We start from the raw sequence: 16982 nt of genomic DNA, 5'->3' as shown, positions 1-16982 counted from the left end.
TTTGCTCTAACCCCTCACTGCTGAGCACCAGGCGACACAGCAGTAAGTACCATTTTTAAAGTCTTTGGTATGACCTGACCCGAGTTTGATCACGGGGTCTCCCGAGTTTGATCACGGGGTCTTCCGAGTTTGATCATGGGGTCTCCCGAGTTTGATCACGGGGTCTTCCGAGTTTGATCACGGGGTCTTCCGAGTTTGATCACGGGGTCTTCCAAGTTTGATCACAGGGTCTCCCGAGTTTGATCACGGGGTCTCCCGAGTTTGATCACAGGGTCTCTCGACTTCGATAAAAGGTAATTTTTCAGTTCAATGAATAAACTTTAAGGCAGGTCAGAAAATGTTGAAAACATGTGTCAATGATTAACTTAATTGCACTAACCTTGGCCTGGGTTAGCGGATTGACATAATCTGGTATGAAACATTGTAGAGGTTTGAAATGCGGAAAACACCCAACATTTTGGGAAGGGGCCTCCGTTGGATGCTGTATTGCTAGCATGGGACGTCTAATAAGCCGAGTCGGCATTGCAGCAGACCTGTAAGATCATGCAGATATGGACGAGACAGGGTGGGGGCTCTCGTAAACTTACGCAGCTAAAAGGCAAGATTTTACAGTATTTGCTTGACTATCCCCCATAGACTCTAACTCCTTTTCTCACACTGGCCTAGTTAATGTTAATTTCGTACTCAACGAATGTCCAGGCCGATTGTATTTATTATCGAACAAGTCTCGCGCAGATAAAAGACAGCATGGTAAAGACCTGCTTTCCACACCTACTTCCTGAAATGCCGACTCGGCTTATTCCTTAGGCACTAGCAGTGTAAGGTTGTTGTTGTTGTTGTTGTTGTTGCTGTTAAGAGTAAAGAAAACCATTCTGCTCCTTCGTTGTTCACTGATTACAGGCGTGCTCTCCATACGACCCGTTTTGCAAGACCTCATAATTTACCCCTCCTTCCTTTAAATACGTACCTGCTCCTTCGACATGATAGTTTATCGATGATACAGTCTTATTTTCAATTTTTGTTTCACCGCCTTGCTTTCACGTGTTGAAAACGTAACAAAAACAGTAGGAGCTGCTAAATTAGTAACCAGCATTAGGAATGGAAATGCATTTGATCTAATATGCATGTATTGAAAAAACACAATCGAGTTTGTCTCAAATTTAAAGAAATTAATAATGAACATTTTTTTTTTATTTCTTTCTGAACTTAAAGTTTGTGACTTAGTTCAGATATTAAATATTTTCCTTGTTTGCTTAAATGTCCGATTTCAGTTTTACATTTGTAGGGGTTAAGATTCTGAAAAGCACGTGACAGTTCGTCTTGCGGCTAAAAAGAAGGAAGAGGATGAAGTTGATTTTGTTTGTCGTTGTTATTTTGTCTTCAAAGGTAGTTTTAATTTTTTTGAATGAAAATGTGATCCTAAGTCACGATTCCATTAGGCTAGGCTATTGATGTTGCCCGTGCTTTCGAAGACTGCCAGTGCAGTTTTTGTTACTTTTGTTACAACTTTCGTTTTTCCAGTTTGGTCTGTGAAATTGAATGTGTTCACTTATAACATCATGTATGTGACATAGGATTATAAAATGAGTTGTGTATTATTTAAAGCAGTATTCTTTGCGGTAAAGCTAAAGGGCTTTAATGGGCAGAGACTAGGAATAACCATTGCTTGATCAATCTCATCTGTATGTGTTTTGTATGTTGGAAGGTCTGTCATCAATCTGCGGAGGGGCCTCCGTGGCTCAGTTGGTTAGCGTGCAAGCGCAGCGTAATGACCCAGGAGTCTCTCACCAATGTGGTCGCTGTGAGTTCAAGTCCAGCTCATGCTGGCTTTCTCTCCGGCCGTATGTGGGAAGGTCTGTCCTCTACCTGCGGATGGTCGTGGGTTTTCCCGGTCTCTGCCCCATTTCCTCCCACCATAATGCTAGCTGCTATCGTATAAGCGAAATATTCTTGAGTATGATGTAAAGCAACAGTCAAATAAATAAAACAAATGTACATGTAACTACGTGTTCGGGTACAATTATAGTCTTTCCTGAGGGACACAAGCTTTTTCTGACATATGCAGTGACAGCATGCAAAAAGCTTTCTGAAAGATCTCTCAGAAGCTAGAGAGACCACTTGATCTCCTTAGTAACAGATGGGTTGAGGAGAAAAAAAATTTCAACCAAATGGTGTAGCATATAGGAAAATGCATAGTTTTGAATTGCTCTCAGTGACAGTGTCTTGGTTTAATTTCTATAATTGCCAGAATTTTGCCACAGCATGTGGTTGCTGAGGAGTGGCAAACATCAGCCAGTGTCAGCTTGCTTCAACATGTAATGTCCATTCTGTCCTAGCCTACACAAGGGGAATCGCATGATCTCCACCTTCCGTGCAGTCTTATGGAATAAGAGCTGGGGTTGCTTTCTCAAAATCTTAAAATTTCTGTTTTTCGTTAAAGATCTAGGTTATAGTGCCATAAAGCAACGTCATTTACGAGAAAAGTTATGAAAAATTGATTTATGAAGTTTTGTGAAAGTGGCCTCTGGTGTCAAAATCAAACTCCCAAAGACTTAACGCTCATGACAATGGGGAGCGGCATATTTTTTAATCTCGTGAAGTGGCGCTAGTGTGAAGCAGAACCTCAAACCATTGCTACATCAAGAATGGATTATAGCGTAACGTCTACACCGTTACGATGTATCAGTTTCTATTGTAACATCCTACTCTCTCTAATGTGACGTTTGGGGCCTCCGAGGCTCAGTTAGTTAGCGCGCTAGCGCAGCGTAATGACCCAGGAGCCTCTCACCGATGCGGTCGCTGTGAGTTCAAGTCCAGCTCATGCTGGCTTCCTCTCCTGCCGTAAGTGGGAAGGTCTTCCAGCAACCTGCGGATGGTTGTGGGTTTCCCCCGGGCTCTGCCCATTTTCCTCCCACCAAAATGCTGGCCACCATCGTATAAGTGAAATATTTTTGAGTACGGAGTAAAACACCAATCAAATAAATAAATAAATTAATGTGATGCCATCATGATGAGCTGGGAAAGGAACATTTAAAGCCAGTAAAATGACGTCAAGGTCTTGCTGCCAGGCGATTGACAGGTTTCCATTAAGCTCACCTTCCTGTTTGTCCCAGCACATTTCTACATGTTCTTCATTTCTCAGTGCAATCTTTCACTAATTTCTATATTGACAGTATTTTGGCTACAGGCTCATATACATGTACATGTATCTCTGAAAGTACATAGGCTGGTGGTGTAACTCACCCTGTTTGTGTTTGCGACAATAATTTACATATTGTTGACACTAAGTCACTCTTGGCTCTAGAGATAGGTAACAGAACTTAGTAAGTCCATTTACCAGACTTAAGAACACACTTGTCATGAGTATTTAGTGTGTTAAAGTGGGGTCTATTTAACTACCATCATCAATGACGTCGTAATTCACGTGCAGTTTTGTTGCCAGGTTTACTGTGAAAACTCTGAAGGTACCAAAGCGGGCTCGCCATCAGCGTTCATTTTGAAATCCACTTCTTTAAAGACCTTATGCTTTTTTTTAAAATCCGACTAAGGGTTGGCATTAAAAGCTTCCAACTAAATTCTAAATAAACTTCTTTAAACAACTCTACATGTAAATTCTACGTCTTATTTAAGTTTGTGATTGGTTTCTGTTTGCCAGGTACAAGCTGATAATGGACTGTTGGTTGGAGAAGTGATTGGAGACGCATCAACACAGGTTTCTGCCTGTATATTTTACAACCCTGACTTCAAAGCTCTGCCCAAAACACTGGAGGATGCTGTGAGTGAGGCTTATTTCAAAAACTCTCTTTTGCTAGTCATGCTGATTTTGACGAATAATTCTCTGTATGCATTTCTCTGCATGATTATACTTTTCGGGACCATGCTGACACGGTTAAAATGCTGGTTCACTGCAACCATCCAGCCCTAGACCAGTGAGGTTGTATGTTTTAATCTATTCGGAATCCGGCTTTGAATGTTTCAGCTGTGGCTTTTAAGTGCTCAGGTTTGTCACATACCCTTCAAAGGCTTGTGGTTTAATCCCAGCTGTGTAAATTTCCTCCGTCCATAAAAATTGACCACTGTCATACAAGTGAAAAATTCCATGTGTTGAATAAATTTTAAATAGATATACTTTTCAAAATGATCAGTAATTCTTTCTAAGATTTTTAGTAGGCATATTCAGGAAAAGCAATGTAATATCCAAATTGTGAACACCAAATCTGGTTTTCTTGTTGGTACTCGATCTGTAGTTACATTATCCAAATTGTGAGAAATTTTTGGAATAATATACTCTGTGTTTCCCCCAAAACTTAGCGTTTTTCAAATTGCACATTTTTCTTGATTTTGACTGATTCATCCCCAAGAATATTGATTAATTTCGTATTTGAAAAACTTTTAAAGTCTTGGCATCAAAAAGATTATTTTAAAGCCTTTATGCATTTCTTGAAGTGTATTTCTAAATGGTATACCAAACTTTAGGTGAAATATGGTAATCAGAGGAGATTTCTGCTGATTTTAGATACAATCAAAGACCAAAATGCCAGACCTAAATACCTAAAATCATTCAGCTATAATAAATTTAACAAATTTAAGGGGCAACTATAGACTGTTATCCATATATTAACAGGTTGACAAATTCTGAACAAAAAAACAATGATTGAGACCCCCATATTCCAGGGTTAGAGTCTCACTTTATTATACTGATAATTCTATTTATGTGATCAAAAGTATCTCCTGTTTTTTTTTTTGATTAGATATTTTCTTGAACATGAGTGTATATATCGTGTGTATATGTATATTTTATCCCAGTTTCCTATTTTCCAAGCTACCCAGATTTGATAACTGTATTTTGGTCATGAAACATGAAGTCATCAGTTAGCCTCTCACCAGTGTGATCCCTGTGGGATGAAGTCTGGCTTATGTTGGCTTCCTCTCCAATCCTATGCTGGCTTCCTCTCCAATCCTATGTGGGAAAGTCTGCCAGCAACTTGGTTATGTGTTTCTCTCAAGTTCTGCCATGTTTCCTTCCACCATAATGCTGGCTGGCATTGTAAGTGAAGTATTCTTGAATATTCCATAAAACACTGATCAAGTTACTATTGTAGTGAATAAGGCAGTGATCTGTGTATTTATCTCTCACTTTCAGAAACCGGAAAATGTCGTAGATTTTTCAACAGATTTGGGCTGTCAAGGTACCCCCATTTATGACAATGATGTCAGCGAGAAGCTGGTGACAGTTCTACGAGGAAATTGTTCCTTCTCAGAGAAAGCACATCTTGCCCAGGAACATGGAGCGATTGGCCTTCTGGTGGTTAACACCCCCAGTCAGGCAATGGTATGATCCCTTCCCCCACCCACCAATACCCCCACCCCCAGCCTTTTAATCATCGATCAGAACTGGTATAGCGGCCTCCGTGGCCGAGGTGGTTATTGTGCCAGCACGTTGTAATGACCCAGGAATCTCTTACCAATGCAGTTGCTATGAGTTCAAGTCGATTGGACAAATTTTTTGAAAACTGTTCGCACACAATTCAGCTGAAACAGTGTTAAAGCATTGTAAGCCCCAGTAGACACACACAATTCAGCTGAAACAGTGTTAAAGCATTGTAACCCCCAGTAGACACACACAATTCAGCTGAAACAGTGTTAAAGCATTGTAACCCTCAGTAGACACACACAATTCAGCTGAAACAGTGTTAAAGCATTGTAACCCTCAGTAGACACACACAACTAAGCTGAAATGGTGCTAAAGCATTGTAAACCTCAGTAGACACACACAATTCAGCTGAAACAGTGTTAAAGCATTGTAACCCTCAGTAGACACACACAATTCAGCTGAAACAGTGTTAAAGCATTGTAACCCTCAGTAGACACACACAACTAAGCTGAAATGGTGCTAAAGCATTGTAACCCTCAGTAGACACACACAATTCAGCTGATACAGTGTTAAAGCATTGTAACCCTCAGTAGACACACACAATTCAGCTGAAACTGTGTTAAAGCATTGTAACCCTCAGTAGACACACACAATTCAGCTGAAACTGTGTTAAAGCATTGTAACCCTCAGTAGACACACACAATTCAGCTGAAACTGTTAAAGCATTGTAACCCTCAGTAGACACACACAATTCAGCTGATACAGTGTTAAAGCATTGTAACCCTCAGTAGACACACACAATTCAGCTGAAACTGTGTTAAAGCATTGTAACCCTCAGTAGACACACACAATTCAGCTGAAACTGTTAAAGCATTGTAACCCTCAGTAGACACACACAATTCAGCTGATACAGTGTTAAAGCATTGTAATCCTCAGTAGACACACACAATTCAGCTGAAACTGTGTTAAAGCATTGTAACTCTCAGTAGACACACACAATTCAGCTGAAACTGTGTTAAAGCATTGTAACCCTCAGTAGACACACACAATTCAGCTGAAACTGTGTTAAAGCATTGTAACCCTCAGTAGACACACACAATTCAGCTGAAACTGTTAAAGAATTGTAACCCTCAGTAGACACACAATTCAGCTTATACAGTGTTAAAGCATTGTAACCCTCAGTAGACACACACAATTCAGCTGAAACTGTGTTAAAGCATTGTAACCCTCAGTAGACACACACAATTCAGCTGAAACTGTTAAAGAATTGTAACCCTCAGTAGACACACAATTCAGCTTATACAGTGTTAAAGCATTGTAACCCTCAGTAGACACACACAATTCAGCTGAAACTGTGTTAAAGCATTGTAACCCTCAGTAGACACACACAATTCAGCTGAAACTGTGTTAAAGCATTGTAACCCTCAGTAGACACACACAATTCAGCTGAAACTGTTAAAGAATTGTAACCCTCAGTAGACACACAATTCAGCTTATACAGTGTTAAAGCATTGTAACCCTCAGTAGACACACACAATTCAGCTAAAACTGTGTTAAAGCATTGTAACCCTCAGTAGACACTCACAATTCAGCTGAAACTGTGTTTAAGCATTGTAACCCTCAGTAGACACACACAATTCAGCTGAAACTGTGTTAAAGCATTGTAACCCTCAGTAGACACACACAATTCAGCTGAAACTGTGTTAAAGCATTGTAACTCTCAGTAGACACACACAATTCAGCTGATACAGTGTTAAAGCATTGTAACCCTCAGTAGACACACACAATTCAGCTGAAACTGTGTTAAAGCATTGTAACCCTCAGTAGACACACACAATTCAGCTGAAACTGTGTTAAAGCATTGTAACCCTCAGTAGACACACACAATTCAGCTGAAACTGTTAAAGCATTGTAACCCTCAGTAGACACACACAATTCAGCTGAAACTGTGTTAAAGCATTGTAACCCTCAGTAGACACACACAATTCAGCTGAAACTGTTAAAGCATTGTAACCCTCAGTAGACACACACAATTCAGCTGAAACAGTGTTAAAGCATTGTAACCCTCAGTAGACACACACAATTCAGCTGAAACTGTGTTAAAGCATTGTAACCCTCAGTAGACACACACAATTCAGCTGAAACAGTGTTAAAGCATTGTAACCCCCAGTAGACGCACACAATTCAGCTGAAACAGTGTTAAAGCATTGTAATCCTCAGTAGACACACACAATTCAGCTGAAACAGTGTTAAAGCATTGTAACCCCCAGTAGACGCACACAACTCAGCTGAAATGGTGCTAAAGCATTGTAACCCTCAGTAGACACACACAATTCAGCTGAAACTGTGTTAAACCATTGTAACCCTCAGTAGACACACACAATTCAGCTGAAACTGTGTTAAACCATTGTAACCCCCAGTAGACGCACACAACTAAGCTGAAACAGTGTTAAAGCATTGTAACCCTCAGTAGACACACACAATTCAGGTGAGGGTCAACTACCATTCTTAGCTTTCATCACCCCGAGTGTTGGTGTTGGCATCACTTAAAGAGAAAGGAATGCCAAACAAAATGTTTAGTGTGGTATCTTGAAAAGTACTACATGTACTGAGCTCAAGTTTTGCAAACTTGTAGCACATAACAGCATGAGGGGAAATGTTCCATTGTTGATGTTCATTGTGCATGTTAATTACCCTTAATTTTTGTATTACCGATACAAAAATTCAATGTTGAATGGACACGTAATCGATACTGATTGGCTAGCTGTGTAGATATGATAGGGAATGCTTAATTACGGTACTGAATATATTGAGCTAAGGTTTTTGCATTCCCTAATTCCTCAACCTTTTCACATATAAAATAGCAACTTTCAGTGCAAATTATGCACGTTTTCAATTTGATTTTGGAGACAAAACTACATGGGTTGGGTTGGCCAGTTTCAGGGCTTCACCAAAATTATAATTTTAGCAGTCTGCACAGAATAATGCCCTCAGAATATGCTTAAATAAACATGGTGTAAACGTGAGAAAAGATTGAAGAATTTTAGTACATACAAACACAATAGCACAAGCTGGATGTTCCATTATTGATGCCTTGCATATTTGTCAATTACCATATATATACACATATACAAAATTGATGACCTTCACATATCTAACATGTTTTAACTAGTTTGCATGTTAAGGTTATTGTTCTTGATGTATTGCTGCCTGTCAAACTAATCTTATTTATATTTGTGCTACAGACGACGCCAGGTGTGAACAAGACATTGGACATCAACATCACTGTGGCCATGGTGTCTGAAAAGGATTTCGCTGACTTTCAGGTTTGTTTACCAAATTCCAGGACTGCTTCGGTGGCCTAATGGTTAGACATACTACATAAAATCCTGAGCATACATACATGCATACATACATACATACATACATACACACACACACACGCACACGCACATACACACATGCATGCATGCATGCATATACATGAATGCATATACATACATGCATATACAAACAAGCATACATACATATACATACATACATATACATACATATACATACATACATACATACATACATACATGCATATGCATATATATACATACATGCATATGCATATATATACATACATACATACATGCATACATATAAGCATACATACATACATACATACATGCATATACATACATACATACTTACATATATGTACACACATACATGCATACATACAAGCATACATACATACGTACGTACAAGCATACATACGTACATACATACCAAGTTTTAGTGTTTTCAGTGCGCTGAAGTAAGTAAGTACAGTATATGTAATGCAGTTCTTCTGGCTTTTTGCATGTTTACAAGCTGTTTATTCAAACATGTTATGAACGCATTATTTTGTGTTGAATGATAAAAATTGTATTTTTATACTTATACTAGTTTTGTCTTTAAAATCAAAATAAAATTGTGTATAAATTGCAATGAGTGTTGCTCTCTTTCACATGCAAAAAAGTTGAGAAATTAGGGTACATGTAAAGGGCTTTCCAGTAGCACAAATGTCCACGACAGTTAAATGCACAAATGTCCACGACAGCCAAATGCACAAATGTCCAGGACAGCTAAATGCACAGTTGTCCACGACAGCTAAATGCACAAATGTCCACGACAGCTAAATGCACAAATGTCCACGACAGCTAAATGTACAAAAAGTTTACCATAATCTATGCACAACTTTTTCTGACATACAGACAGGTAGGCTGGCATGCAAACACAAAGACATGATGGCAAAAAATAAACTTCCTAGACCCAGGTGATTCAGAATATATTGGACACAGTTTGTCAAGACCCATATTGTCTATATTACCTAATAATGAACAAAGGTAATTTGGTCAAAGTAACTTTGAATTAATATTGTGTAATTGGACTATATCAATCTATGGGTTTCCCCAGGCTCTGCCTGGTTTCCTCTCACCATAATGCTGTCCACCATTGTCATTCTTGAGTACGGCTTAAAATTCCAACCAAATAATTAAATATATCAGTTTAATACCTCCATTCTCCAAAAACAGGAGATACCTACTTTCAGGTTTGCTGTTGACTTGATTGATGGATGATTGTTTTGATATACCCGACAGAAATTAGGCATTGACAAGATTCAAGTGCGGCTGTTTTCTCCGGACCCTCCGAAAGCTGATCTTAATATGATTTTAATCTGGCTGATCGCTATGATCTGCGTCGTGATCGGAAGCCACTGGGCAGGGAACATCACTTTCTCACAGTAAGTGAAATATTTGTCTCCTCCCTCGTAACTTAAACCATTGTAATCAGCACATCTTAGACCATGCGCACTAAGAGGTTAGCGTGTTAGCACAGCAAAATGACCCAGGTGCCTCCCGCCGATATGATCATTGTGAATTCAAGTCTAGGTCATGCTGGTTTGCTCTCACAACATACATCTACATGGGAAGGTCTTCCAGCAGCCTGCAGATGGTCGTGATAATGCTCTCCACTATCGTAGAAGTAAAATGTTATTGAGTACTGCTTAAAACTCAGTGATATATGTGTGAAATAAATAAATCTTAGTCAACACAATTCTTGACACATGTTGCAAAGATGAGCTGTTTAATGGTCTTTGAAAGGTGTTCCTAGGTGTTTATTCGGGGGCATCCTTGGCTCAGTCGGTTAGCGTGCTAGCGCAGCGTAATGACCCAGAAGCCTCCCACCAATGCGGTTGCTGTGAGTTCGAGCCCAGCTCATGCTGGCTTCCTCTCCGGCCGTAAGTGGGGAGGTTTGACAGCCACGTGCGGATGGTCGTGTGTCTCCGCCAGGCTCTGCCGGCTCCCTCCCATCATAATGCTGGCCATTGTCGTGTAAGTTAAATATTCTTGAGTTCAGCATAAAACAGTAATCAAAGAAAGAAATAAATATACATGTACAAATAAAGTTTGGCTTATGATCACATTCTTGGGGCAAGATAGACAAACAGTGATAGCAGTTAAAGTAACTAGGTGCGAAAAAAAATGTGTACAGTTCACATCTAGGATTTCTTTATTTTTTTCTTATTTTTTGTAAATGTATTAGCTCACCTTCACAAATTACAGGCATACCTGATGTCATATGCCAAGGCTTGGTGTTGGTTTCGGTATCCATTAACGGGGAAAGCCATGTCAAAGTAAATGTTAGGGGTAGTGTCTTAAAAAGAGCTGCAGATTTGCCAACTTGTAAAGCACAACTTTCACCAGGAGGACGTTTTCATATTAATACCGTAAATTCAAAAATTCACAGCTTCATGACTTTATTGAGCTGAAGTTTTGCATCCATGTGTCAACAGTCAAGCTCTTTTGTTAGCCTCACCACAAAGTTTTCTTTTATCATTTTGCAGATTTCTCAGAAAACGTCCGCACCTGATGCGTCCGGGCGAGGAAAAGATTGTTGATGATCACCCAAAATCTGAAGATGAAGGAAGTGTTAATCTAGGATTAAAACACCTGGTGTTACTGGTTATCATCATGTGTGGTGTGCTGGTGGCACTGTACTTCCTGTATGACTATCTGGGTGAGTACTGGTCATCATGTGTGGTGTGCCGTTGGCGCTGTACTTCCTGTATGACTATCTGGGTGAGTACTGGTCATCATGTGTGGTGTGCTGGTGGCGCTGTACTTCCTGTATGACCATCTGGGTGAGTACTGGTCATCATGTGTGGTGTGCCGTTGGCGCTGTACTTCCTGTATGACCATCTGGGTGAGTACTGGTCATCATGTGTGGTGTGCTGGTGGCGCTGTACTTCCTGTATGACCATCTGGGTGAGTACTGGTCATCATGTGTGGTGTGCCGTTGGCGCTGTACTTCCTGTATGACTATCTGGGTGAGTACTGGTCATCATGTGTGGTGTGCTGGTGGCGCTGTACTTCCTGTATGACCATCTGGGTGAGTACAGGTCATCATGTGTGGTGTGCCGTTGGCGCTGTACTTCCTGTATGACTATCTGGGTGAGTACTGGTCATCATCATGTGTGAAGCCCTGGTACACTGCACTGGTTATCACCATGTATCGAGTCCTGGTACACTGTACTGGTTATTACACTGTACTGGTTATCACCATGTGTGAAGCCCTGGTACACTGTACTGGTTATCGTGTGTTAAGCCCTGGTACACTCTACTGGATATCACCATGTGTGAAACCCTGCTACACTGTACTGGTTATCACCATGTGTGAAACTCTGGTACACTGTACTGGTTATTACTGTGTATGGAGTCCTGGTACACTCTACTGGTTATGACCATGTGTGAAGCCCTGGTACACTGTACTGGTTATTACCATATATGGAGTCCTGGTACACTCTACTGGTTATTACCATGTGTGAAGCCCTGTTACACTTTACTGGTTATCACTGTGTGAAGCCCTGATGCGTTGTACTGGTTATCACCATGTGTGAAGCCCTGGTACATTGTACTGGTTATCATTATGTCTGAAGCCCTGGTACACTGTACTGGTTATCACCATGTGTAAAGCCCTGGTACACTGTACTGGTTATCACCATGTATCGAGTCCTGGTACACTGTACTGGTTATCATGTGTGAAGTCCTGGTACACTGTACTGGTTGTCACCATGTGTGAAGCCCTTGTACACTGTACTGGTTATCACTATGTATGATGCCCTGGTACACTGTACTCGTTATTACCATGTATGGAGTCCTGGTACACTCTACTGGTTATCACCATGCGTGAAGCCCTGGTACACTGTACTGGTTGTCACCACATGTGAAGCCCTGGTACACTGTACTGGTTATCACCATGTGTGAAGTCCTGGTACACTGTACTGGTTATCACCATGTATGATGCCCTGGTACACTGTACTGATTATCACCATATGTGATACCCTGCTACTCTGTACTGGTTATCACCATGTGTGAAGCCCTGGTACACTCTACTGGTTATCACCATGTATGATGCCCTGGTACACTCTACTGGTTATCATGTGTGAAGTCCTGGTACACTGTACTGGTTATCACCATGTGTGAAGCCCTGGTACACTGTACTGGTTGTCAGTATACAGTATGTTATATGTGATGTATGCAGGGTGCTTGTCACCTGCGGGTTAATGCTTGAAATCCATTGCAGTGGTCTCTATGTCTGTAATGTAAATCTCCAACCTTTTTAACCACGAAAGCACTTTTTTCCAGGGGAATTTAAACGTATCGTTATTATCAAACTGATGTTAATATGATTCGTTTGTGTTAATAACGATGCCAGCTTCATAAAACTGTATAAAGTAGTTATCTACACCCAATAGCTCTCTCCGAATGTTTCAAAACATTAGTTGTAGAGAGGGTTGAACAAGTTCCACAATTAAGGTAATTGTCAACATGGGAGCGGAAATTTACATACATGTACCTGAAATTAAGCTGGGAAATGTAATTTTTTTCAGTCACACAGCTTTAATATGCTTTTTAACTTGACCCTCATTCACAGTTATCTTGTACATGCCTTCCAAAAGCTGTGTCAACTTCGGGAACGGTATATCCAGGATCATTTCTGGGTTGAGTCACACCTAAGACTTTAAAAGAGGAAGTTGTAACTTCCTCGCTTGGCGTTCAGCATGAAGGGAATAGTGCAATGAATGGTTGATGGGTATCAGTATAGTGGCTTGGGTGGGTGGTTTACTAGCCTTCGGTAAGTCATCTCAGTGAAGCAGGACGGATTTCCACCGCTCTTTTATTTAGTGCTGCTTCACTGAGACGACTTACCGAAGGCAAGTAAGCCGCCCCGCCCGAGCCATTATACTGATACGGGTCAACCAGTCGTTGCACTATCTTAGGTGTGACTCGATCAAGGATTGATCCTGGATCTACCGGTCCCGAAACATTTGTTGAAAAATGATCGTGCAACAGGGAGGCACATTACATACACCCCAAGGATTCCTTCGTTGTCATATGATTGAAAAATTGTTGAGTACAATGTTAAACCCCAAGCGCTTACTCACTCACTCCAAAAGCTGTATTCTTGATGACAATTGGTCCTTATGGATTGAAAAGCTATATCATACTTTCATCTTTCATTCAGACTCATAACTTTGGTCTCAAAGTTGATTAAGGCTCATGGGGGAGGGAGGGGAGCCCTCCGGCTGTACGTGGAAAGGCTTGCAGCAACCTGCAGATAATTGTGGGTTTTCTCTCACCATAATGCTGGCGACCACAATATGAGTGTAATATTCTTAGTTATGGTGTAAAAAAAACACCAATCATTCAAACCAAATTCAGGCTCATCGAGAATATGATGTCTAAGCTCTTTAGAAAAGTTATTTCCAAGCCAAATTTTGGGAGACTTTCTAAGAAAAAGTTAAAGGGTTAAGATTTCTACTGTGGTGTAATATGTGCATCATGGCTTTTGCCTCTCTGTTTCTTCCCCAGTGTACATCATCATCGTTGTGTTCTGTATAGCTGGCTCAACATCTCTGTACAACTGTATCTGGCCTTGGGTTGAAAACCTCCAGCCGCTTGCACGGTAAGCTTAGATAATGTTTAATGTGGTGTCACATACAGTGCCATCCTCTCTGGTGCAGACGGTTGATGAACCGTGACTATAAAGCCTTTGACAAGTGATTTATTTATTTATTTATTTGATTGGTGTTTTACGCCGTACTCAACAATATTTCAGTTATATGACGCCTTATGATGGGAGGAAACCGGGCACAGCTCGGAGGAAACCTGCGACCATCAGCAGGTTGCTGACAGACCTTCCCCACGTTCGGCTGGAGAGGAAGCCAGCATGAGCTGGACTTGAACTTACTGCAACCGCATTGGTGAGAGACTCCTGGGTCATTATGCTGGGCTCTCGTGCTGACCAACTGTGCTGTGACAAATGAGATCAAAGAACAACCGTTTGACATATAAAAGTGCAACATTCAGTGTGGATTATGCTCCTCGTTTGTTTGATTTTAGAGACCAAACTACATTGGTGGGTTGGACTATTTCAGGGCTTCTCAAAGTGTAATTATATCAGCCTGCACAGCGTAAGGCTTTTAGAATATACTCTTAATAGTACACAAAGCTTAAAGAATTACAGTAAATGTCATGATTACCATCAATTAACCTGTTGCCCCTGCTGGTCATACCAAAGACTTCAGAAATGGTATTTCTTGCTGCCTGGCTTGGCGCTTAGCACTGAAAGGTTAGAACAAGGAGACTAAACTGGTTAGTTCGAATAACGTGTACTGGATGAGATCTTGTCTGGTGCCTTCGGCACAATACTTCATTGGAAGCATGACTTTGGTGGCATGGACTTAACCTGCCACAAGAAGACACGGTGCATGTATTTATTTATTAACTTGATAGGTGTTTTATGTTGTACTCAAAAATATTTCACTTATACGACAACGGAGGGCAAAATGGCGAGAGGCAAGAGGACAGAATTCAGGGGGAAAACCACGACTATCTGCGGGGTGCTGACAGACCTTCCCACAGAAGCAGTATATATACATGTATGTGCACTCACCTGAATGACTGTTGTCATATGACTGCAAAATTGTGACGTACGACATAAAGGCCCAATCACTCACCCAATCACTCATACAGCAATAGGGGACCTCCGTGGCTCAGTTGGTTGGGGCGCTAGCACAGCATAATGACCCAGGAGTCTCTCATCAATGCGGTCGCTGTGAGTTCAAGTCCAGCTCATGCTGGCTTCCTCTCCTGCCATAAGTGGGAAGGTCTGTCAGCAACCTGCGGATGGGCGTGGGTTTTCCCTGGGCTGTGCCCGGTTTTCACCCACCATAATGCTGGCCGCCGTTGTTTAAGTGAAATATTCTTGAGCACGGCGTAAAACACCAATCAAATAAATAAATAAATAAATCATACAGCAATATGTACGTACATAAATTTACATCCAAATCAACTATAAAAGTCAAAACATGGTTTTGAACTAGAATTAACATGATGCTGTTTATAGGAAATCCAAATTGTTAATGACCCTCTCCAGTTTCATTACCAATTACAGCAATTAAAATTTATCAAATCTTTTTCAGGATTCCGCCCAGTCGTATTCCGCTACTGTCCCACCAGCCACAGGTGAAAAGTCTGGTTTTACTGGCTTTGTGTTTCACAGTGGGCATCACATGGGCAGTGGAGAGGAACGCCAGGTAAGTTTGTACACATGCGTTCTAGTCGGGTGCAGTTTTGGCTGCAAAGGGCTTCCGTGGCTCAGTTGGTTAGTGCGCTAGCACAGCTTAATGATCCAGGAGTCTCCCACCAATGCAGTCCCTGTGAGTTCAAGTCTAGCTCATGCTGGCTTCCTCTCCGGCTGTAAGTGGGAAGGTCTGTCAACAACCTGCGGATGGTCGTGGGTTTCCCCCGGGTTGTGCCCGGTTTCCACCCACCATAATGCTGGCCGCCGTCATATAAGTGAAATATTCTTGAGTACAGCGTAAAACACCAATCAAATAGATAAAAAAATAAAATTTTGGCCGCGAATTTTAAGTCAGGAGGTTTGCCTGTTAAGTAGCAAAGATCAAGGGTTCAATACCGATCCTGATGGCTCAGTTTGTAGAACGCCCAATTTGGTGGCGGTAGTTTCTGGGTCGGGTCACACATAAGACCATAAAAGATGAAGTTGTAGCTTCCTCGTTTGACGTTCAGTATAGTGCAATGACTGGTTGACCCGTATCAGTATAATGGTTTGGGTGGAGTGGCTTACTTGCTTTCAGTGAGCCGTCTCAGTGAAGCAGCACTAGATGAAAGAGCGGTGGAAATCCGTCCTGCAACAAGGAGGTACATTACTTGTACTCTAAGGACTCTGCTGTCATCATATGACTGAAAATTTTTTAAGTACGACGTTTTATCCTAAGCACTCCCGCAGTCAAATCCTGGCATTCTGGTTCCCTCTACCCAGAAACGTCATACTGATTTTATAAAGTTGGACAGTTTGCCTGACTGAGAGTTTTATTGATCTTAGAAAAAGCTGAGGTTTGTTTGGAAAATAGGCTTATATCCCACTGAAAAAATTTAACTTTCAGCGTTTTTCTTTTCTTTTTTTTTTTGGCCTCTAAAAATGCACGTTATGGGGGGTAATTTAGGTCATTATTAAACTTATTGATCTCAGAGTTAAAAACTAATCT

The 16982-nt window shown here is 41.0% G+C and overlaps 2 protein-coding genes across 2 annotated transcripts in view; one reads left to right on the top strand and one right to left on the bottom strand.

Annotated features, from left to right (window-relative positions):
• Window positions 1-1056, bottom strand: part of LOC135462854 (U6 snRNA-associated Sm-like protein LSm7) — a 4988-nt gene extending 3932 nt beyond the window's left edge. Inside the window, exon 1 of the mRNA XM_064740140.1 lies at window positions 968-1056. Within this exon, the coding sequence (XP_064596210.1) occupies window positions 968-982 (15 nt within the window). The 5' untranslated portion in view covers window positions 983-1056. The remainder of the gene's footprint in view (window positions 1-967) is intronic.
• A 278-nt stretch (window positions 1057-1334) lies between these two features.
• LOC135462882 (signal peptide peptidase-like 2B) overlaps window positions 1335-16982 on the top strand; it is a 30666-nt gene continuing 15018 nt past the window's right edge. The window contains 8 exon segments of the mRNA XM_064740178.1: window positions 1335-1386; window positions 3656-3775; window positions 5144-5332; window positions 8620-8700; window positions 10006-10148; window positions 11253-11425; window positions 14281-14374; window positions 15894-16007. Coding sequence (XP_064596248.1) covers window positions 1345-1386; window positions 3656-3775; window positions 5144-5332; window positions 8620-8700; window positions 10006-10148; window positions 11253-11425; window positions 14281-14374; window positions 15894-16007 — 956 coding nt within the window. The 5' untranslated portion in view covers window positions 1335-1344.

Source organism: Liolophura sinensis, chromosome 2, assembly GCF_032854445.1.
Source record: "Liolophura sinensis isolate JHLJ2023 chromosome 2, CUHK_Ljap_v2, whole genome shotgun sequence".
NCBI classification, from domain to species: Eukaryota; Metazoa; Mollusca; class Polyplacophora; order Chitonida; family Chitonidae; genus Liolophura; species Liolophura sinensis.
The sequence above is the reverse complement of the archived record's forward strand: the minus strand, read 5'-3'. Positions and strand labels throughout refer to the sequence as shown.